A 22,772-nucleotide genomic window follows, 5' to 3' on the forward strand; every position below is an offset into this window, starting at 1 on the left:
TAGTAGACAAGTAGGGGAGCCCCAGAAGTTTGACAGAAGATTTTACAGAGAAAGCTGAAAACCAGAAATGGATGGAAGTCTTTTACCTTTGTAAGCTTCCTTCCTGACCAGATTTGGAGCTCATTAAACCCCAGGGTTTCTGACTAAGAAGTGCTAGTCAGACAGTTATGCAGCAAGCACTTGATTGCATTTGTCGGACTGCCCAGAGCCATGTCTCCTGCTGTGTCTAATCACAAGTGCTTTAAATGGAGAAAATAGAAGGGAAATCCATAAACTATACCTAACCATCGTGTGTATCAGAGGAAAAAAAAGGCAAAACATTTTCTGATTACAGTTGTGGGTCAACAGGTAAAACCCTGAAGCAACACAGCTGGTTATTAGCATCCTAACGACAAGCTGCACATGTTATGAAGCTTTAAGGGCAACAAAGGCTTTTTCTTGTTTACTCCAAGGCCCACGATCAAAGAAAAAATAGCAGTAGTAAGGGGAAACACTTATATGCCAGAAAGACCACAATGACCATCTACCCCAAGTCCATCTCTTCCTTTCAAAGAGGAATAACAACATCCCTCAAAACAGCATTAAAAAAAAAGAAGTCTAAAACACTGAAATACCCTCAACACACTTCAGAGGCAACTTACTTCAGAACTTAACTTGTTTCACTTGAACAACCAGATATGGGATCTAGTTATGACTTCTGACAACAAGGTCTACAAATCTTCCAGCACCACATACCTTTTCCATGTGTAAGTAGCTATTCAGAAAGACTAAGTCACCTTTTGGTATTTTCTTTAATAAGGAGCTGGACACACGCAACAGAAGAGATGTATTAGCTTGTTTTTCCAAAACACGGATCATTTTTATGGCTTGTTTTGAGCTATACTTCCATACCTTCTAAAATATGAACAACAGAACTAGACACAGGATTCTAAAACCACATAAACCCAAGATTGTATCTGCCTCTATGCTGCTGCTGTCCTTTTCCCATAGCCAAAGATCAGCAACTGTCTTTTTTCTACAGCACTGTGCTGAGAACTTACACTGACTGTGATGCATAATTTTCCTAATGCATTCCAAGAGTGTTTCGTTATTATTTTTCTTTTAAACTCTCTCATCTAGATGTATAATCCCTATTTGCCTGAATTCAAATGTGATTTCTTCAGACTGTAACCAGTTAAATAGATAAACCAGATCAGTATTATTAACCCTTCCTTTTTATTAATTCAGTACTGTTCATGTCCTAAATTATAATCTTCTATCAGCTTCCAGCTCTACAAATGATTTTATCATCAGCTACATAGTTGATAAAATTACAGCATTCCATCAAATATCCTCCCTAGAAAGCAAACTTCTCCCTTAACAGTAGACAGAAGTATAACCAAGTGTTCATGTCAGTGATCTAGTTATTATAATCTGATGTATGATATATCAACGCCTCCAAACTGCAGATCTCTCAAAAACCTACAGTTCAGGAAAAACTACCTACCATGAAACCACATCAACTGGCACTATTTACACCTTTTCTTATGTTATCTGTGGTAACAGAAATGCAAATTAGCAACTCTATTATTTCACAGGTATGACGCTTAACTTGGTTGTTTTTTAAGATTCGGAGCTAAATTGGTGATTTCCTAATCATTTGGAGCATTTTCCACTTTCCCAGATCAGTGAATAGTAAGTGAATGGATTAGTGTGCTTTCTTTATCTAGCCTTTATCCAGCTTCTTTAAGTTTTGGGTATAAATCATCCAGGACTACAGATTCTGATTTAGCAGATGTTGCCTCTTTTGACACGAATGATACACATTCCTACAGAACACAGGCACTTTCCTTTCTGTTTCTGTTCCGAACTGTCATTTGTATTTTGCAGTAGGTGGGGTGGGAGGGAGTGGAATAAACCCATACAAGAGCCTCTAGGATTCTCCCAAACATACTTTGCTGTCTTTCCCAGGAAAGTTACCCAAAACCTGTCAATTTCAAAACATCCTACTTCAAACATTCATGTGCTACACTCAGTGTCACACCCCACAGGAAAGCAAATGATCTAAGAAATTTTTAATCACTCCATGTTTCTATATATTGAATATTTAACAAAAGCATCCCGTTTTAAGTCTAATAAGCACCACAGTTTTAAGTCTACCACACACCACAGTGCCTGGAAACAGATGATGTTCTGGTTTTGTTCTAAAACATTCTGAAAAAGTGAAGCATTCTTTAATATATCACTTGCTGCTCAAGCCACAAATTCAAGACAATGATGATGAAAAAGCCCCAAATCCTAAACAGTGAAAACACTACTCACTAAACCACTTGATTACTTGTTTTCCTCACTCATCTGGGCCAGCACACATAGAATTAATAATGAAGTAACAGACATCTACTCAAGAGATCATTAATCATTTCTATGAAGAACATTTCAAAGGGATTCAATTCTCAAAACGTTCTTGGTAAACAAGAATCCAGTTACCAGATCTAAAAAAATAAAATATTAATTTGAAATACTGCCAGAGTAACCAAGCAAAATAGTAACTAAACACATTAAACATCACACTGAGCCCTTTGAATACCTTTTTATTAATTTTGCCTGAAGAGAGCAATTACAAATTAACTTCTATTTTAATAACGGATATACACTGCAACTTTATTTAGGGCTTGTGGTTTCAGACACCAAAATAAAACATGTAACCGCTTTTCTGCCTTAGGAATTACATTAACAGGTGTATGCAGGTGTGGCAGAAAGCCAACTTTGACCTAAATTTAATTCCTGCCTTGCTCAGCGCTGTATTTAGCAGTTGCAGGATAGTAGGAGGGCTCAGAGATGCGAGTACTGCCACCTTGTGCCAGTCCAGCTGAAGCCCAACAAACAAGACCAGACTGAAACTAATCCCAGAACATGTTCTGCCTTTAAGGTCTGACAGTTATTTGAGATCAGATGCTTGGTCTTGAATTATGAAAGAGCATAATAGTATCAATCTTTAAGAACTTCCTAAGCCAATTCTTTAAATAAAAATAATCAAACTATCTGCACTTAATCAGCATGTCTGGCAGCACCTACCCATTATATTTGCCTTTTTAACATCCTGGTTTTAGTCACTCATAACTGTGATAAGTTTCAGCCACCAGTGATAAGAGCTTTGGTAATGGATGTTTATTTCAGACTAACTCTTTCTGCGTAAATATTTAATGACCCAAGTCAACACAGACTTTAGAAAGTTGAGAACTATGAAAATTCTGAAGTATACTGACAAGCCACAAAGAAAAAACTTCCTCTCTCCATTCTTATCTAACATACAAGCACTACATCAAAGATTACACAATAATGTAAAGAACCTGATTTTTTTCTGTTTATTCACTCATAAACGTAATTCTGCTTAGTGGATATTTTAGTGACTTCTCCTCCACAACAATTACTATTACAAGCAATAAAAATGTAAAATAGGAGTACTCACCAATATCATTAGCTAGTGAAGCAGGATCAGAAACCCCAAGGGTAGCTTCAAACTCCTCCTGAAGCCGATAAGCTCTTTGAAGAAGGGATTCAAGCTTATGAATGAATTCAGCACTAATGATATCCTGCAAGAAGAGACACATTAGAAGATTTTTCTATTTGTTTATGGTCTGTAAGATTTCTTTGTAAAATCTAAGAATATAAAGCCTTCAAAGACCAAACCATGGCACGTTAATTTCCTACAAACTGCACAGGACACTGCCAGATGAAGATTTCAACATCCAAAACATACACGCTTTTCTAAACATACACATACTAATTTAATGTGATAAAAACAAAATCTAAACTTTAAAATGCTTCAAAATTCTGTGTGATGTTTACTGCACTAGAAATATTGAAAGCCATACAGTGACGTGTCTGTTTCAAAATATTAGCATTTAGTTGACAAGAACAAAGGAATAAAGTTCAAGCACATTATTTGTGAATATTCATAAACAGATCATCTTTTCCAAGACCTTTATCTTTGCTAAGCAGATATCCTCTCACATAGTCACCAGTATGCTTGGTAGCTTGATAATACCATCCAGAAGCAAACGCAACAGCAATTGCCAAAAAATAAAGCAAGCTAATTCCCTCATGCTGCACTCCTGCAAACAACCAACAAAACAAAACCAACACAAAACAAAATGAATAAAGTTAGATATCCTTTAAATGCAAGACTACTAAAGTGGAATTTTGAATTAATTACCAATTTTGGTAACAAGATGCAACAAATTGTCAGGGCAGCAGCAGTAGATTAGAAATTGAATACACTCACTTCTACACTTTCTTCTGCAATTGCGTCTCCTGCTCCCAGTTTAATGGAACCACAACCCGTTTCATCTTCAGCTTGCCTGTTACGGAAAGTTAGTGCCTGTTCCCATCGCCGCAGGGCTTCTTCAAAAAGCTCCATACCTAGGGGAGATTGGGAATACCTCCATGCCGTCAAACACACAGCTTCCATATGTATTCACATTTTAGAGTCACAGGAAACTACGTAGCTAACAAGCAAAATTACAGTAGAGATGCAAGTTTTTAAAAGAGCAGCAATTCCCAGTCTCAAAAAATATATATCTACCTTTTTAACAAGATAAAGAAGTTCACAATATGATTAAAGCAACAATGTTCAATGCATTTTTTTCCTATTTACTTTAAAAAAATAATTTAATGGATTATTACTACAATTACAGGAATGAGAAAAAATATACTTTGAAAAACTAATTCTAGATCAAGTAAGATTTCATTATTTTACAGAAATGCTCTTAGACACAGACCAACAGGAGACTCTGAAAGAACACCACAATAATACTGTGTGCCACTTTGCCATAAAAACAATAAAGTATTTACATTCACTGTTGACAGATGCTGAATATTCTTATTGTAACTTACCCATCAAATATAAATTTTCAGGTGTGGTCACTGGAATATTGACCAGCTTAATATCATCTTCATCTGCTTTGTCCCAGGAATTAGAATTGGCACAAGCACAACTGTGACAAGAGGTGGCACTCTGAACCTTACAAAAAATAAATTTTGACATGTTGTTATACAAAGTATCCTTAAAGCTACATTCCTGCCAGAGTACATTACAGACAAACTATCTTCCTGGAAACTGTTTTTACTATGCAGTAAGTACAATGGCCTCCTCAGCATCTCTAGCCTTCTGTGCAGCTGGTTCAGAAAAGTTGTTCCAGCTCAGTGAAACCATTAGGTGAACTGACATTCAAGAGCCTTAAAACACTTTTACTTACCGAGGCCAGGCTTTGAACTGAACCAGAGTATTTACTGAAAAGTCCTCCATTTGTATAGATACAAGACTGAGAACCTTTGTCCTTGGCAGAGCTCAGAGAAAGAGTCAAGTTTTGCCGACTACTGGAACAGCTGGAACCTAAGAGATACACTGATTTTAAAGCTGCTGCAAACTCATTCTATCTTCCATTAGTAAGATCTATTAAGAATTACATTTACTCTCTTCAATAAAATCCAGTTTAGAAACAAACAACTATTCTTTTGTTTACAGTTCTACATGAGAAACTAAAAATTAGAACAGAATACCTATAACCGTGCATTTGAGCATAATATTTTCCCATCTATAAAAATTAAATCTGCTTTTTTCAGTATTGAAATACGTCCACAAGAACGGCAAACGCCATTGTTAATATACTATTGATAAAAAAAAAGTTTTATCACAAATTCATTATTAAAGTCAAATGCCTTTGCCTTGAGAACCCTGTCCCTAGTGGTGCTGTATCTTGACAGATGCCGAGAACAAGACCAGTTTATTTATAAGACAATGTAATTTTGTTCCCGATTTACATAATTTCTACTTTAACAATTCAAACCTATTCAGCACTAAAGGAAAATAGTTTTACTACTACACACTGTCATGCACACCCATCCCCTCACACCCCTTTCCTTCCCCTCCAGGAACATAAAAAAACCTGGGGGGTTCCATCATGTACCTTTTTCTGACGCAGCTGCTTTGGTGCACTCTAATACTAGATGACTTGGTTCCCATGGTGGCACCTTCTTGTTTTTCTTTCCACGTCTTCTTTTAAAGTGATGGGCCAGAAAAATAACAGATATTGCGCTCACTGCTGTTACCGTGAAGAGCTTCCTTAACCCAGGGGAAAGCTTTATCTGAAAAGAAAAGAAAAGAATGTGACTTCTTTAGAAGTATACGCTCCTTAACTCCCACCTTTCCTTCTACCCTCCTTTTGGTGCATTCAACCCAGTCTATGGCTTGTTTGAGGGAGATAAGAGATGCTGCTCTCACGTGGCCTGAGAAACAAACTCCGAGTAAGGACACAGACTAAAGGCTTCTCAAAGTTCATCATGGTGAGTAGGTGAGGGAGTTTACAAATATACAAATATACAAATATATATTTCTTTCTAACACAGAACAATGCGAGGCTTCAATTAATTCTCTAACAGCAAAAAACACTGAGAAGAAACTCACCCTTCACAACTAGACTATTTCCTTGCACTGTGAAGAAGCAGAATATCCAAAAGCTAATATTTGCATTGTGCTTCATTATGGGAAGAACATGTATTTGGACATACTTCTCTAAATAAACCTTTTTTCTAATTGTTACATTTTATTTTAGATCTAGATCAGTCATAGTCTACAGATGTTTAAATTAGCAAAAAAGAGCCAGACATTCAAGCAACTGGAATTAAAAGCCATTAATGAAGTTTATAAAATGTTAAGTGACAAGACAGACAAAGAGCCATTTAACTGGAAACTAGCGTCCACATACACAAAATCTTTTGGAAATTCATGCTGCTTCAGAAACAGACTGCTGGGAGAAAATGAGATCTGCAGTCCTTGGGGCTAAGGTGGCATTTCTGTAACATGTTCCCTCTTACAAGAGCGAGTTGGGCACCCAGAGCACCGTTGGACGCTGCCAGTCCCCACTTGCTCAATACTATCAGAGCTGGTGAATTTAAAGCAGCTTTAGGAGTTTTGCTCTGCACCGAGTTTGTAATCAACAAGTCAAACGCCTTTGACCTGAGAAGCCTGTCCCTAGTGGTGCTGTATCTTGACAGATGCCAAAAACCTGGCACTGTGCTCTGCGAGGAAAAGGAAATCCCTGCAACACAACACAAACGCATGCTTACAAAAAATGATGTATTTCACAGAAAAGAGTTAGTAACCAAATAACTGAGATTAAAACCTTGAGGCTCACAGAATTAAATGTTAAACTAAAGTTTCATAAGTAAATTTTCACAAGTAAATTTTCCATTTGTTTGTGCCTACAAACAATTAACAGTTAAAACGTCTAAGGAGGGGGACTTAATTGTTGCACACAAAGAATTTGCACATGGTATTTAAACAGGATATGAAATCAATTATCTTGCAGTGAGAATTTTAAAGTATTCTAAATACAGAAAAATGTGAAAATAATCAGATGAAGCTACGATTGAGAGTATCACAGTCTGCTTTTATATGCAGTAAAACCTTGAAAAGCATTTACATGTAATGTGAAAAATGAAATATGAAAAATTATGCTTTTGCTTACAAGCATCTAATTCAATAAAAACAAAACACAGTCATATTAAAGACATGGGTTTTAAAAGTAGAACTTGATTAGGAATTGCTAATGTCTATTTTTAAATATATTATTGGCATTCCTAATTATAAACATTTTTTTTAATTTTAGTTACCCTTGTCAATGATCCAACATACACAGAACGGAAAAAAAAAATCTACTGAAGCATATTTTGTACACAGCCAAGTGTTTTCCTGTGTATTATGGCACCAGAACACAGTTCACTCTTCAAGAAGCTTATTCTCTGTAGGATATGACTAAGCCTTAATATTTTCTCAATTAATTCTAACTTATTTTACTCTATCATTTATCACATATGTAGTTATAGACAACTAACACCTCTCTCCTCTGAATCTCTACAAAAAAACTACAGCTCCTCCTCCCTGTCTTTGACATGAAGGTGTTCTAGGGACAATCTCATGATTCCATGTAGACAAGGAATATCAGCTTCACAACACTTCCAGCTTTTGTCAACCCAAAACCTAAAATCATAATGTACTCTTTGCCCAGATTTGAGTGACCACTATCCATGTTACTAGTGAAAACCAGCCTACAATATCATCTGTAAAAGGAAATACTGTGACTAACAGAGCCTTAAGATTTTACTTGAAGATCTTTCCATAAGTAAAACAAACAAAACCGGCAAAAAGAAGAGAACAAGTTTAAAAAAGCAGCCTGCTTTTAAAGAATCACTGCCTTGTTTTAGTCATTTGTCACTTATTTAATCAAACATAAGTGACTTGAAAACTAGAACAAGGATTTTTGATTTACAACGATAAATTACCATTCAGATTAATTGGTGAGTAGTACTGGCAACCTCAAAAGTATTTCAGACCACACTCAACATTATTCTTCAAAACGTAATGACAGTTATGTTTAGTTTTTAAATACCTGAAAAAAATCTACAAAAATTAAAAAGACAACTTGAGGATTTTGATATTTGATTTGCTGAAAATGCTGTTACAAAATGAAGACATATAGACAATGCAGATAAAGCAATCTCTTCAGTGAGATACATCACCACGCACTAAGCATTTATTAGCAGAAGACAAAAATACTCAGTTCAATGTTCTAAATAAACTAAAAATCAAGACATTCTGCACAAATTTAATTCATATTAAGCTTAGAAGAGTGAGTACAACATTGCAATTGAACGTGTAGATGTCTATCAAAAGTGACACTATAATGTAAATGTTACCTGGTTAAGAGAATAATACCAAGAAAGGGGAAGATGAAATACTCGTAAAGCTACTGTCTTCAGGGAAAATCGTGCCTCAGTAACAGCTTCTTCTGACATGGCTCCTTCTCTCCCATAACCTCATTAAGTGGAACTAACTTGAAAACGGCCACAGATGGTCTCTGGAATACTCTGTCAAACGAAGGATACACACTGCATTATGCAATAGAAGCCCTGGACAGTTTTCTTCTACAAGCTCAAACCTCTTACATAACAGGTACAGGAGTTGTTTGATTGATGTTTCTGAGTAAAGACTGATGCTTAATGGGAAGACCAAAAATTTGCTGGCTCAGCTCAGGCCCCGTTCCTTCCAAGTGCCCCGTGCAGAGACCTGCGTGTGCAACCAGGCTCTACAGAGGGCTCGGTCACCTCTTGTGACTGCCTAGCAGTTCACTTGTTACATTACATCCTCTAAATCAGACATGGAAACAACCCTGTTTCTAAGATCACTACTGGTGGAAGAGCAGATTTGCCAGCTAAAAGAGTTAAAAGATTTGAGAACAGGCAGAAAGTTTATTTCGTTCAGCGCTTCAATTTTTCGTAGACACACTATGAGGAATAAATACTATAGCCTAACATCCCATTAAAAGGAACATCCCTAAGGCTGAACACACGGCGAGCCCCTGACCGCAGCCCCGCGGCTCGGGGTGCGGGCCCTGGAACCGCCGGCTGCTCCTGCGCCGACGCCTCCGGCCCCAGGCGGGCTGTGCCGCGCCCCGGGCGTTCCCTCAGCGCGGCAGCGTCTCCCCGCCAGCAGCCACGGAGCGGGGCCCGAGCGGCCCCGGGTGGGGAGAAGCCGCCTCCCCCCGGCCTGCGGAGCCCTCCCCGGACAAGGCAGCCCCAGCATCACGGTCAGGGCGGATGACAGACCGCGGGGCCGGCTCCACGCGCCCCTCAGCCACATCCCCACAGCCGCGTCTCTCCCGGGGCCCGGGCCGGGTCCTACTGCGCGGCGGCGGCCGCTCTCCGTTACCTGCCGAGCACCGGCGCAGGCGCCACGGGCAGCAGCCGCGGCTCCCTCCCCGCACCGGCGGCTGCTAGGAGACCGGCAGAGATCTGCTTCCGGGCCGCGGAGAAGCGGCCGAGGTTGGCCAGGAGGCGGCTTCTGCCACTGCCACGTGAGGGTGACCCGCTCCGTTCGGAGTCCGCGTCGGCCATCTTTACGCAGGGCAGCCTTCTTCTGCGGGCGGGCAGGCACGGTGGGGCGAGAGCCTGGCGCCGCCATCTTTGTGTGTGGCAGCGCTCACGTGAGCGGCGGAGACGCTCCGCGCGGCCATCTTTGTGCGGGGCGCGTCCCGCGGCCGCTGTTGCCGCAGCCGGTGGGCGTCTGTCCGCGTGAGGAGGAGCCGCCGTGGCCGCGCGTTCTCCGCCACAGCGGCCGCCTGCACCGCGGCGTCCCCGGGGGCTGGGGTCCGCCATCGGTGTGAGCCGTGGCGCTGGCTGCGGCCCCGCTGAGCCCCAGGTTCTGCGCACGGTGCATCTTCCCGGTAAGGCGGGAGGGGGGAGTCGTGCTCGCGGCGGGGAAGGCAGATTGGGTCCGGCGTCTGTGAGGGGAGACGGGAGCGCGGCGGGCGGTGCCTGCCGGCGGTCTCAAAGTCCAAGGCGGCTCGGCACGGTGATGGCCGCCGCGCTCCCGGGGGGCTGGGCGGGGGCCGGGGGCGGCCTCCCCCCGGGCTGCGGAGCGGTGGTGCCCGGGCTGCCCGCTCGGGGCGGCGTGTGGGCCGGTGGGCACTGGGCCGCCTGCCCGCCCGATGCGAACGGCCGGAGAACGTTGAATCGACCTCTGTGTGAAGTTGAAGCCAGGCGGCGACGGTGCAGTTCCTTAAAACAGTGATTTCCCTCTAAATCACTCTGTTCGTTCCCTGAGGTATCTGCACGCTTAGATCCCCCTGTACGAGAGGTGCAGTGGGCTGGAGAGACGAGCCGGGTGGAAAATCCCTGCAGAGCCCGAGATAGAAAAATCCGCTTAGGAACAGAAAGGTCAGCTAATGGGTTTCAGAGGTAGAATTTAAGTGGTGGAAGAAAGAAGCGAATGGACAGTCTATATACCTTGAAAGGCAATATAAAATGAAAAACGCCTGACCCTGTAAGAAGATACACCCTCAAGCATTTTTTTTTTAATGCCCTTTCAAAACAATACTTCATGACAGAAAAATCTAATGACAGTGATTTAAAAAAAATGTGTCTTCTTCCAGTGGGTATTTCCCGGACCCTCAAGAGAAGGACCAGGTATCTTTATAAGTTTACTAAGTATGCTTTTGTCATTTACTGGGAAAATACCGGAGTTTATTCTCTAGTAATTTATTTCCGTAATAATTGTCAAAGAAATCAGTAAAGTTTTTAAAGAACAACACAGTTCTTTAGAAAACTGGTAGAAAAATGCACATCTTAAAAATCCGAATAAATATGTCTAAGGCTGTAGCTCCCATGGGAATGAATGCTGGTAGGTTTTTTTTCTGAAGTGTGAAGTGTATCTGTATGATAAATAATTACGGAAGTTCCAGATCTCTTTAATATTCTAAGTAATTAAATGTTCAGTTACAAAATTGCACCCCCGTGTCGCTCTAAATTTGTTACCGTAAAATGACAATAAATGTGATTATTTGAGTGCATCACTAGTAAAATAACTGTGAGTGCAAATAAGAAGCCTAAACCTAGAAGTTACTGATTTGACATGCTGTTACTCAGAGCTGTACAGGCAAAATAATAAAAGCCTGTAGTGAAAATACAATTGCTGCTTCAGGTAATTGCTGTTTTCAGAATAATAATTTTATTTTTTAAATCTTTTACCATAATTCTGTAACTGAACCCTCTGATAAAATGGCTTCATACGTAGGGACAACAACAGAATAAAGATACATATTTGTTTATTTCAACACCTGTTGAAGCATTAACTACTATAACTGGGCAGATGAAAACATTAACTGTAATTCAACATTTTTTTTTTTTTTATAGTTTATAACCTGTTGTGTTTCTTTAGGAAACATTAGGCTCCCTGCACAAGCCTGAGGTAATTTTCAAGATCAGTTGAATTCTCTTAGTGTTTGAAGGGATTTTTCTGTGTGTGAGATAGTTCTTCTGTGGCAGATACCACACCAGTCTGTGATGCCATGGAATTCTGCTGAATAATAAATAAGTTGCTGGTCATGATGCTCTAAGTTATGGTTCACATTTCCCTGACTGCTCACATGAGCAAATGTATTTTCTTAGTGAATACAAAGAATGAACATGAACAAAAAAAGACTAAAGTTCAAGATAAGTGTTACAGGCTTTTTTTTTTTTTCTTAGAAGTATGACTTGCTATGCACGCACTGAGCAAAAATATGTTAATAAGTCCTTGTTTTGAACATTAAATGATCCAATTAGTTGAATGATGTAGTACTGTGCATTGAGACAGGTGGGCTGAAAAAAACCTTTCAGTGGAAACAACAGAGAGAGCTGGGGACAACAAGGGAGAGGCTGCAAAGTTCTGTCCCCAGGATATAGGAAGCATTTAATGAGAAAATTATTGCATGAATTCTATAATTAACAGTTAGTGTGAAAACTTGAGTTCTATTCCCAATTAAGTTCTACTTCATTCTTAACCTCATAGTGAAAAAAAAGATGCTTCTTGCATACCGTATAGGTAGGTCCATGGTTCTCAGAGGCTTGTGCTTTTTTTCTAAGCTTCCACTGAGACCATGGAATACTGCTGAAAGGTCCATGAAAGGTGACAGAAAAACTCTTATTACCACTGGTCACATGATTGCTGTCTAAGAATTCCTGTCTCGATAACAATTTTTTAGAGTTCTGTGACCTGAGGAAGGCTGAAGTTACTGATATAGAGCCTTTGTAATATATAAATTTTTGCTTCAGGAAATTCCAGAGCTGGAAAGGATTCAGGGAATCATATGTTCTTGTAATTTTTTTTTTCTTCTTTTGTGGATGTCTTTTGATCAGTGCTGGAAATGGGATATAGGGCTTTATGGGCCTTTCATCTGCTTGAGTAGAGCTGTTCACATGAAATATCTGGGTACTTTTCTAGTACAAACTATCACATATCACTGGGGTCATGAAGTGGAGACCTACTCCAGATTCAGAGCAGGAGTATAAAGTGGAATGTAAGAGAAACTACAAAAGTCGATCTATCTTTCTTTTTTTTAATCACTAAAAATGCAAAGAAATGACTTTTGGGTGAGGTCAGTGCAAGGCAGCAGCGTGTGAAAAGCAGATGTGATAATGAGATACATCAGTAGAGGAAGATAAGCCGCCTTTTAGAGTGGGATGTGGTGAAATGAAGGAAGGGCAGTGAGAGAAGGAGTGGCTACTCTGGGCTTGCTGGGACTTAAAAATATGAAGAATGAGTCATAGTTTTGAAATTCATTTTACAGTTTTAGACTTTAACATACAATTTTCCAAAATGTGTTACTGCAGCTAGGTATATTAAGCTACCAAGGTTATGGCAGTACAGTGAATTATCACAGTTGCTACAGAATGGAAGGAGGCATGTAAGAAAATTGTTAACAGAAGTTGAAAGAAAGACCATTCAGCTTTGTCCATATAATAACATGTAAAAATAATCCATAACGTTAACTAGGTGTCTATGAGGGATTCTCTCCATATGGATCAGAACAGGGACCATATCCATAGGAACACGAGTTTCAATATGCTTTGATCTTTCTGATGATTATTATGAGGAGATGGAGGCCACACGGGGAAATAGCATCTGGTGTGGGCACAGCTCCTGGGTCTGCGTTTGTTTAGAACTGCAGGTTGGATTTGCACCATTCCAGGTATGAAAAGTAGCTATTCAGTACAAATCTGGTAGCGTGAGGTGAAGTCTCCACTTCATTCATTGCTTTGTATTACTTGGAATAATGCATTCAGAAAGCTTCTTCCATTAAAAAAAAGTCTAAAGCTTTACTAATTCATTATACCAGTCTTTCTAAAGCATTTGTGTTAAATCAGCACTAATTCACACTGACTTTAAGATTGTCAGAGCTTTATTTGAAACTCACTTCTCCATTTTTAATGTTTTAACAGACCTTGCAAAATGAGAAAGATGAAATGTATGTTCATGTTTCCCTTTCTGTTCTAGAAAGGAACTTTACAGTTCAAAATAGAATTGCTAATTGATTGAAAGTTGAGGAGGTTTGATCTGAAAAACTGGTGTTTTCATATTTGAAGTGTCTTTCAGCAATACTACACATAGATTACAAATAGACACTGAGGAAATACTTCTCCAGCTGCAGCTTATATTGGAGAATAATGCTTTCTAAATGTCATGCCATTGATCCAGGAAGAGAATTTAGACCTCATCTTAAAAAAAAAAATCCTGAATTATTAATTTACTAGTAGTATTTCCAGTCTTGAGAGAGAAGTCTTTAAATATTTTATTGAACAGCTGTTAACATGACATTAAAAAAGACTGAAAGATACACACACATACTTAAGTGTATGTATACACATTATATATATAAGAAATACCTTGTATACTGTTTATGTAGAAGTAATGATTTATATATAAATATATTTAAATATATATGCAGGTATATACATGCATGTATATAATTATATAAAGTGTTATATGGTATTTCTGTACAAATTCTATATAATGTTATTTGTGCAGGAATTTGTATGGGAATAATATGGACTATTTATACACATACACACACATGTATTTTAAGCAACAAACACCTTTGATAATCAAAGGAAAGTGAAATGCCTCTTGATTGGAAGGGATCTTATTGCAAGTAACTGGAAATAAGGGCCAAGTCAAAGATAACAAGCTGGAAGTTTACTGGGAAGCCTGTCTGAGATGCCTGCTGGGCAAGGTTTGTTTTCCCCACGTCATCAAAGCTCTGCGTTACTTAATATTCAAAGGAGTAATTGGCCATGTAGCGGAAGGGACAGACCTAAAGCTGCCAAAGCAAACGGGCAAAGTTCTTGGATGGTTCTTATCTGCGTGAGTCAATTGGAGTATTTACATAAAAAGAACATTACTGAGTTCATGTTTAAATTTTTCTTCTGTAAAACATCATAGCTTTCTGTGCAACCATCAAAATAATAATAATGACAAATTTCTTATATTTAGCATTTATTTCTGATAGGTTTCTCTGTCTGCATCAGAGACCTTGGATGGACAGAGAGAACTCGGAGAAAATCACATTGAGTGTTCAGTACTACGTCTGAATTAGAAGTTTCAGTTTGCTTTTGATATATAATATGCCTGAATCTAGAATGTGTCTTTATCTTGGTTTTATTTATTTACAAAGTTTCCTTCTCCTTTGACAAGTAAGTCGCGTGCTCCTGCCTTTCAGCCTTCACGGCTGCAGGGTATTCCAGCGATGTTGCTTAACATCCCTGTCCAGAATATACAGTCAGAGACACCATCAGTGCTGGGTGGACTTGAAAACTGTAGTCTTTATGTAGTTAGGGTGCGTGCTAGAGGTCAGGAAATTAAATAATTCACCCAAAGCAGCTCAGCTCCACTCAGGATTCTGATAGCTTATGCCCTTAAAGTCAGAGGATTTCAGTTTAGAAGACAGCTGTTTAATTTGGATTATTGGATGCCCTTGCTGTTAATAAACATATTTATTCTAACTTAACTTTTAACAAAACGTGCCTTTTTAAAGTATGTATATGAGATATTAGATACCTGATATTGCTGCCTAGTGTAAGGAATTAGGTTTTACTCATTCTTTCCTCTCTTGACAAGTGATTCCCTGGTCTTGAAGATCCCGGCTCCAGGATCTCAGCAAACACAGCTTTTGGAATGTCGTCGCCCAGCAGCAATTGCCCACACCTGGAATCAGTTGGTGAGATAACAAAAGAGGAATTGATACAGAAATCCCATGTGAGTTGTAGCAGCTTGCTTTCTTCTTCTCACAGTTAACTCTAGTCACTTATTTTAGCTACATATCTTGTCGTGTATTATCAGTTTTAAGATGCATTTAAGCGTTAAGCATGGGTAAAATCTTCTGTACTGGAATAGTAAGGTTTAAGTGAAGTAGGGGGGAAAAATTATGGACCTGATAAAATTGAAAAACAGTTTTCCAGTACCTAACACTTAAAGAGTACCTTTCTCAGCACTGTTTTCTAAAGCAAGTGATGTTTTAATGGAACTATTAGCTAAAAGAGTAAGCATAACACCAAGCTGAACTGTATTGTCAGACACTGCCTTTGTAGCAGTTAATCATTTGGAATGGTAATGTCATATAGTGTAACTGACTTGCCTTTGAGTAGAAACTGCAACAAAGAAATTTATGCCTAAGTTTTTCTTGGATAACAGTTCACTTTTTGATAGAGGAGCCATGGTTTGAGAAACTGCCCCTACCTGAACTCTTGGTTTCCAGCTAGTATTAATAAATGGAAAAAAGAAATATCTTGTAATCCATTTTAGTAGCTGGAAGGTGATGAAAAGCCAAACCTTTTCTGTGCATGGTGCTAAACGTCTTTAACTGAAAGGTGTAACAATTAATTTGATGCTGAAGAGTGTAACATTCTCTAGTGTTGCATATTCTTTTTTAAACTTTTGCAGCTAGTGTTGACTGTCTGCAAATAGGAATATGCAGTTTTTACAAGTTCTGTCACTTTAATTGCTTTTTATGTTAAATTTATAGGAAGACCGATTTTGTGGATTTGCAAAATAATATATGATTTATGCTTTGTTTAGAAGAACAATTTTTGGTTTAAGGTTGAAAACTCAGAGATCCAGTGTTGTACTAGAAAAATCTGCTGATCTTAAGATTATACAAAGCGAAACAAAGATTGGGTTGCTTGTCAACATATTGGGGTTTTTCATCTTAAATTTATTCAGCTGATACTGGGATGTACAATATTTTTTTTTTCTCATTTTGTCTTGAGGTTGTGGTTTATTGGTGAAAAATAGATGAAATAATACTTTGCTTGTGTGTTTGACTTTCATAGGGCACTTGTCAGGACTGTAAAGTCAGAGGACCCAACCTTTGGGCATGCTTAGAGGTAAGTTGTTCTGTTGGGCCACAGTAGGATGCTTTTCTAGTCATCTGTAGATAAAATTGGTAGTAGTTGTTTTAAGAAACAGCTATAATGATCTTCTATAAATTAGTTTCTTTATTATTTCAAAGCAAAACCTCTTATGCAGTTTCCTATTCTTAAAATTATTTTCCCTCTATTAGGTACATTTTAAGAATACTGTGTTTAAAATGAGGTTTTTTTAATAAGCTAGCATATTAAGGTTTTTTGAGTTATTATACTTTTTAGCTCTTAAGATTATTTATCTTTTCCCCAGGTCTGTAGATATGAAAAATAATATATTATTCCTGAATTAAGTTACTTTTCATAAGCATCTATTAGCACTTGTAGTGATAACATCTAAGAGTAAATGCTGACTTTTGCTGGCATAACAGTACATACTCTGGCTTTTTTTCTTCTTAAGCAAAACAAAGAAAAAACTTATTTTGAAACTTGTAAAAGCTTGCATAAACATTCTTCAAACTTCATATGAATTTGGTACAGTCCTTATCCTGGCTATGGTTCTTTCTTAAATATGCTTTTGCTTTACTCTTCTTGCTGTCTACAAAAAACATCATTCTCATTGTATTAAAAAAAACCTTGAAACTCTCTGAAAATGTTGCTTCTGATTGATCTATGATGCCAACAGGACAGTATGTAGGTAATTTAGTTTCTAAAATGTCCGGCGAGTTATTCAGACATACAGCTGTTTCCAGAGATTGAAATTTTGCTCTATAGCCTTGACTGTGTTTCTTGACAACATTTGTCCAAGTCCTGTCAGGAAGATACATAGGCTGACGTGCCAACCTTTAGGTGTGCGTATGTATATTTTATTAAATCTACTTCATTAGTTTCCTTTTTAGTCGATTATGGTAACAAGAGATCAGATTATTTTGCTGCTTCTGTCAATAAGAGATAGAAACGAAGGGGGAAAGAAACAGTATTTAATGTCTTTCTGTTAGATGGCTTGAAGTTTAATTACATATAAAAGCCCTCTAGGGAGTAGGAAGAGGCGTTCACGGATGAACCTGGCGGGTGGGGAAGCGGCTGTGAAGCTTAGAACATGTTTTTTTTAATTTCTCTCTTAAACTGTTACTGAAAAACTTATTTTCATACCACCATTTCCATAGGAGAGTTTTCTAATTGCAGTAAGACACTTAGTGTCATGCTGTGATGTGTCTCCACTTGGATTGGCGTATTGCCTTCACCTTTTTCAGTAGAAAAACATGGTGAGATGCCAGCATGTTAACTATCTGTAACTTAACAAGCATCGATGACTGGTTAATATAGAAAATTGACTGTGTTAAGCTGCTATTTGATTGTATAAATTAACGTGTTTAGAGAGTTATACAGATAACATGCTGTACTCATTAACGTGATTGTCTTGACTCATGCAAATGAGGAATTAATGAAAATTGCTTGAGGACTGGCAGCTGCAAGATTCCACACTCAACTCAGCCCAATATGTTTTGCAATTAGCACAATTAAAATCAACAATTATTTTGCATGTTGTAAGTAGAATGTAGTGAGTACTTATCCATGTTGTGCTGGAAACTCTTATTTAATGGGAGAGAATTAATTAATTGTGAAGTAATACTCTGATAGCAGGCACTGCAGAGAGGGGCACACGGGTATTTTGGTATAAATGTGTCATGTTCTGAGGCCGTTGCAGTTCAGTATTTTAGACACTGGGGTAACTTCATATTTTCTGTAACAATCTTTAACAAGCCATGAAATGTAAAAAAACATGTTGACCTTAATAAATATACCAAAATAGCCAAAAAATTATATTCCAAATACATTAAATATCTAACACTGTCCACCAACGAGAGGAGTTGAGTTAAATCGTGCAGCATTCTTGTTTGCTTTTGGTGATATTTATTTTAACACTTACTGTGCATGTCTCTTGGTTTGTGTAGGCCTCTGCAAGTTTGAAATTCGAGTGAATTTTAGAGGGACTGGCAGTATATTCCTATTCTGTAAACATGTTTGACACCACTTTTTAATTCTGTATACTCCTTTGTATTTTGTTCAACAGAACAGATGTACGTATGTTGGCTGTGGTGAATCCTATGTCGATCACAGTACCACCCATTCCCAGGTACGTGTATCTGTTAGTAATGGTTACTTGAAGCAGTGAAGTAGAATTAGAAGACTTTTTTTACTCATTTTGGTGAAGTCAGTAGCCTGTCTTAGCATAACTGTTTGGAAGTTTGATTAGTTATGGTTGTTCTTCATCTATAGAAGCAGGACTTAGTAATTTAAGAGTGAGTTTAGTCTTTGTGCAGCTGCATAGTTAATGTAATTCTAACATTATTGTGCTCCCTAAAAGAACATTGTGAAAGTTAAAAAAAGAACAATCACCATTGACTTTAAGATGCATGATCACGAGACCTCTTGAGTACTTCAGCTTATATGTAATACTTCACTACTTCAGACTAACTTTTTGGGATTGTGGCTGCCTGATGGATAAGAGGAGGGAAGTTGGATTAATGAAGGTGAGAGCTGAACATAGGACATATAAATTACCAGAAACAGGTGCTTTGCTTCTGCATTGGGCTTCATGTTCAATGGCTACTGATAAAGAACCTGTAGCCTGAGCTGAGCGTATACTTTCCTGCTGTGTCCTGGTTTTGGGCCCAGCTTTGTAGGAGCAGTAAAGTGTGTGCACTGTGGTGCTCAGTGTGCCAAGTTCTGGCAAGGCTGGACAGCTTGAGTGCATCTGTTTGGGTCTTAAACTCACTGTCTGTTCTGTGCACACTTGCCAAAATGAATGAAATGAGATGTTTCGTTCTCTCTTAACAAATGTACTGGGGACAGAGGGATGGTACTTTTATTAATCTGTCATTTCAAAATTGCTGACTTTTCAATTAAATGAAATTCCTGTCACCAGTTTACAGTTTGCCTGTCAGAAAATAGATCTGAGGTTCCACACTGGGCAATTTTTGTCTTAAAAACACTAAGAAAAAAAACCTTGCTGAATTTTTAAATGGACAAAAAGTATACACCAGAGTTTTACAAGTAGTACACTTCATGGATGCATTTTACCAGCACTCCTGACTTTTTTTGAAGCAGAACCTTGAGAGGAGTGCGTATTTATACAAATCAATAGTTCATTAATATAAATCTATATAAATACTACTTTTTTTTTTTGTCACCTGCTTAAGCTGAGTCATAGTTCTAAAGCCTTTACAATAAGTAAATAAATAGGTAAATAAATAGGTAAATAAATGAGGTGCTTGTGCAGTTGGGGAATGGATGGTCCCTGAATTTCTTGCCTACAATTTTATACCTCTTGGCTTTCTACAGTAGTTAATTCCTGGTTTACATGGTGTTCTAGCAATGTTATGTACTTTCCAGGTAAGAGAAAGGGAATGGATAGTTTGCTTTCAGTGCCATCCTTGTCTTGATTTTTCTTGTTGCTGAATTAAAATTTCTGGATTTTTTGTTCAGTAACAATCTCAATAAACTCACTGAGAGAAACAAGGTTGACATGAATCAGTTTATTTCTGTTTACTCCACTTTCCACCAGCAAGGCTCCCTGTACCACAAATAATCACGGTCATTGTGTCTTCTTCAAGAAAAGTAATAAGCTGTTGCTCTGAAGACTTGTAATTATTTATTCAGCTTAAGCTACAGAATCAAACATATTCTTATGATTTAAATTGTCTGATGTTTGTGATGTTTTTTGATGGTGAGGGCTACTTAATGAAATCAGAGCCCACATTTTATATTAAAAACATTGTTCTTTTACAAGGCCTTATTAAATGAGGGGAGGAAGAACTTGGGCATCCTGCAGCAATTGCAGTATTTTCCTAATTTCTAGCAGATCCCTCATTGTCTATAAACATGGCTGGTGCTTGTGTATAAGGAAGAAATACAGGAAGGATTGGTGGATATATTTGGAGGAGATAGTAACTGTATGCAATCCTACAGTAAGCAAAGAGGTGAAAAAAAGAAAGATGAAGATTAGAACAGTAAAACTGTTCCACATCTGTCAGATTTTTATATTGCTTCACAGGATAAAGCTGTCAACAAGAGAACTTGTTTGTTTTGATATGAGCACCTCTTACTGTAACTGAACTAAAAATCTTATCTTACTCTTCTGGTTGATTGTTAAATAACTTGAATTTCCTACAGCAGATCACTAGAAATAAACACTGCCCTTACTGTACAGGAGACAGCTTGCCATTATGAGCAATAGCAGACATGCCTGGAAAATTAGTTTGTTGTGAATTGTAACACCTCTGACAACAGGCTTTCTTCTTGTTTTGTAATTACACAAAGGCACGTCAGATATGACAGTGGCTTAGATTCTGATTGTACCTTGTTGCTAATTTGAGTGACTTGTACTAAAAACAAGCACTGGATAGTTTGTGCTAAAATTTCAGTAATTGAACTGCTTCTTTTTTTAAAAAAAAAAATATTCTAACATACGTATTTGTTTCATTGTTGAAAGATCCAGAATTTTAATACTTCTGTTCTAGGTTGCATGTAGCAGTATTTAATGATGCCAAATTTCTGAGTCATAATTTTGGGTTTTGTTCTATTTTAGGAGACAAAACACTGTCTAACTGTCAACCTTACTACACTCCGGGTTTGGTGTTATGCCTGTAGTAAGGAAGTATTCCTGGATAGAAAATTAAGATCTCATTCTCCACTACCAAACGCAAGACTGTCTCACCACGCACAAGAAAATAGCGTGCAGGTATTTTTTAACCTAGTGAAAAAAAGGCAGCTGTAGCTTTGCAGTAACCATTGTGGCTTCTTTTGAGTGAGATACTGACATTTCTTCCTTTCTTGTGGCTGAACCTTAATTTCTCTCTATTTTTATTAAAAAAAATTCTTTAAAAAGATGGTGCCCAGCTTTTATGTTCTGTCTGTGTACTGCATGCTTCCTAAGAACACTTTTTTCATCTGGCTGTCCAGTTGTTTGTAATCTACAATAAACTGTAAGGTATAGCAAAAGTACAGGGTTAAATTTAAGGTTACAAGATTGGAGTAATTCATCTGTGCTTCCCCTTCTGCCAGCTCTTGAAAACGTTAATTTACAAAACTCATTACAGTAATTGCTGGCTAACATACAGGGAGCAGCAGAATGTCCTAGGATGGGTTTATGGATACTTGCCTGAGATACAAATTCATTCATACAAGCACAGTACTTTTGGAGAAATATATACTAATTGTTAACCTCATTCAGCTGGTAATATAAGACTCTTAAAAGGATTCCTATAACTTGGTTTCTGAGGTTTAAACATGTCTAATTTTCAGTTTTGATAAATGACTGAAAAAGTCTTGATTCGTGTGTATACGTGTTTGTAGGGGAAAATTTTTCCAGTGATATGGCATACACACAAACAGTCCTGAATTGTTAAGAATTTAACTACTACGCAAGAATTTACTAAGAAGGCAGTAGGAACCTGTGTATATTCTATATATGTGTATACTTTTGGTGTAGAATGACAAATACATTGTGTTAGATTTATGTGGAAAAATATGTATCAAATGAGAAATTGGGAGAGTGCCAATAGTGTTCTATGGCAGTTTGGAGTATAAATATGCCAAGGAGAAAAATATGGCCAATGTCTGGGAAGTTGCTGTTAGTCAAGCAAAACACAGCCTGAAGATTGTAGTGTTTTATATGATCATGGCATCAAAGACAAGACTTTTAAAAAAAAGTTCTTAGCTGTTCCTAACTCCACATTTATTAACAATTAACACAGTAGCTGAAGAGTGAAATAATGGATAAAGTATTAGCTAGTATTGTAGACAAGTTAGAGGAAAAAAAAAAGAGCAAAGGAGACATATGGAGAATTTTGAGTTATGCTATTTGCTTGTCTTGTTCTGCAGTTTCAACATTTGTTTAGGTTTGGTTTGTTCTGTTATCTTCTCCCAGTTACATTAGTCTTCACTGGCATCGGTGCTATTTACTCTGATAATATCCTTTCTAGATAAATGTTGTCTGGGGAAAAGGTTATTTTGCAATTTCTTAAGTATAATTTTTTAGCATAATGCATGTATCT

The 22,772-nt window shown here is 38.0% G+C and overlaps 2 protein-coding genes across 7 annotated transcripts in view; one reads left to right on the forward strand and one right to left on the reverse strand.

Annotated features, from left to right (window-relative positions):
* The window catches only part of MIGA1 (mitoguardin 1), a 33,723-nt gene extending 23,847 nt beyond the window's left edge, over positions 1-9,876 (reverse strand). The window contains exons 1-7 of one of the 2 annotated variants that reach the window (XM_082053179.1): positions 9,749-9,876; positions 8,737-8,907; positions 5,949-6,126; positions 5,238-5,374; positions 4,876-4,996; positions 4,265-4,401; positions 3,449-3,572 (exon numbers count right to left, since the gene is read on the reverse strand). In XM_082053179.1, coding sequence (XP_081909305.1) covers positions 3,449-3,572; positions 4,265-4,401; positions 4,876-4,996; positions 5,238-5,374; positions 5,949-6,126; positions 8,737-8,835 — 796 coding nt within the window. In that variant the 5' untranslated portion in view covers positions 8,836-8,907; positions 9,749-9,876. Of the gene's footprint in view, positions 1-3,448; positions 3,573-4,264; positions 4,402-4,875; positions 5,003-5,237; positions 5,375-5,948; positions 6,127-8,736; positions 8,908-9,748 lie in introns of both variants that reach the window. The other variant, XM_082053178.1, reaches the window with a different exon arrangement.
* A 172-nt stretch (positions 9,877-10,048) lies between these two features.
* USP33 (ubiquitin specific peptidase 33) overlaps positions 10,049-22,772 on the forward strand; it is a 41,032-nt gene continuing 28,308 nt past the window's right edge. Inside the window, exons 1-6 of one of the 5 annotated variants that reach the window (XM_082053161.1) lie at positions 10,049-10,262; positions 10,643-11,004; positions 15,473-15,610; positions 16,684-16,737; positions 18,788-18,850; positions 21,305-21,457. In XM_082053161.1, the coding sequence (XP_081909287.1) occupies positions 15,530-15,610; positions 16,684-16,737; positions 18,788-18,850; positions 21,305-21,457 (351 nt within the window). In that variant the 5' untranslated portion in view covers positions 10,049-10,262; positions 10,643-11,004; positions 15,473-15,529. Of the gene's footprint in view, positions 10,263-10,642; positions 11,005-15,472; positions 15,611-16,683; positions 16,738-17,879; positions 17,979-18,787; positions 18,851-21,304; positions 21,458-22,772 lie in introns of those variants that run through there. The other 4 variants (XM_082053160.1, XM_082053162.1, XM_082053163.1 and 1 more) reach the window with 4 other exon arrangements.

The sequence above is a fragment of the Streptopelia decaocto genome (assembly GCF_964273445.1).
Source record: "Streptopelia decaocto genome assembly, chromosome: 5".
In the NCBI taxonomy this organism is placed as follows: domain Eukaryota; kingdom Metazoa; phylum Chordata; class Aves; order Columbiformes; family Columbidae; genus Streptopelia; species Streptopelia decaocto.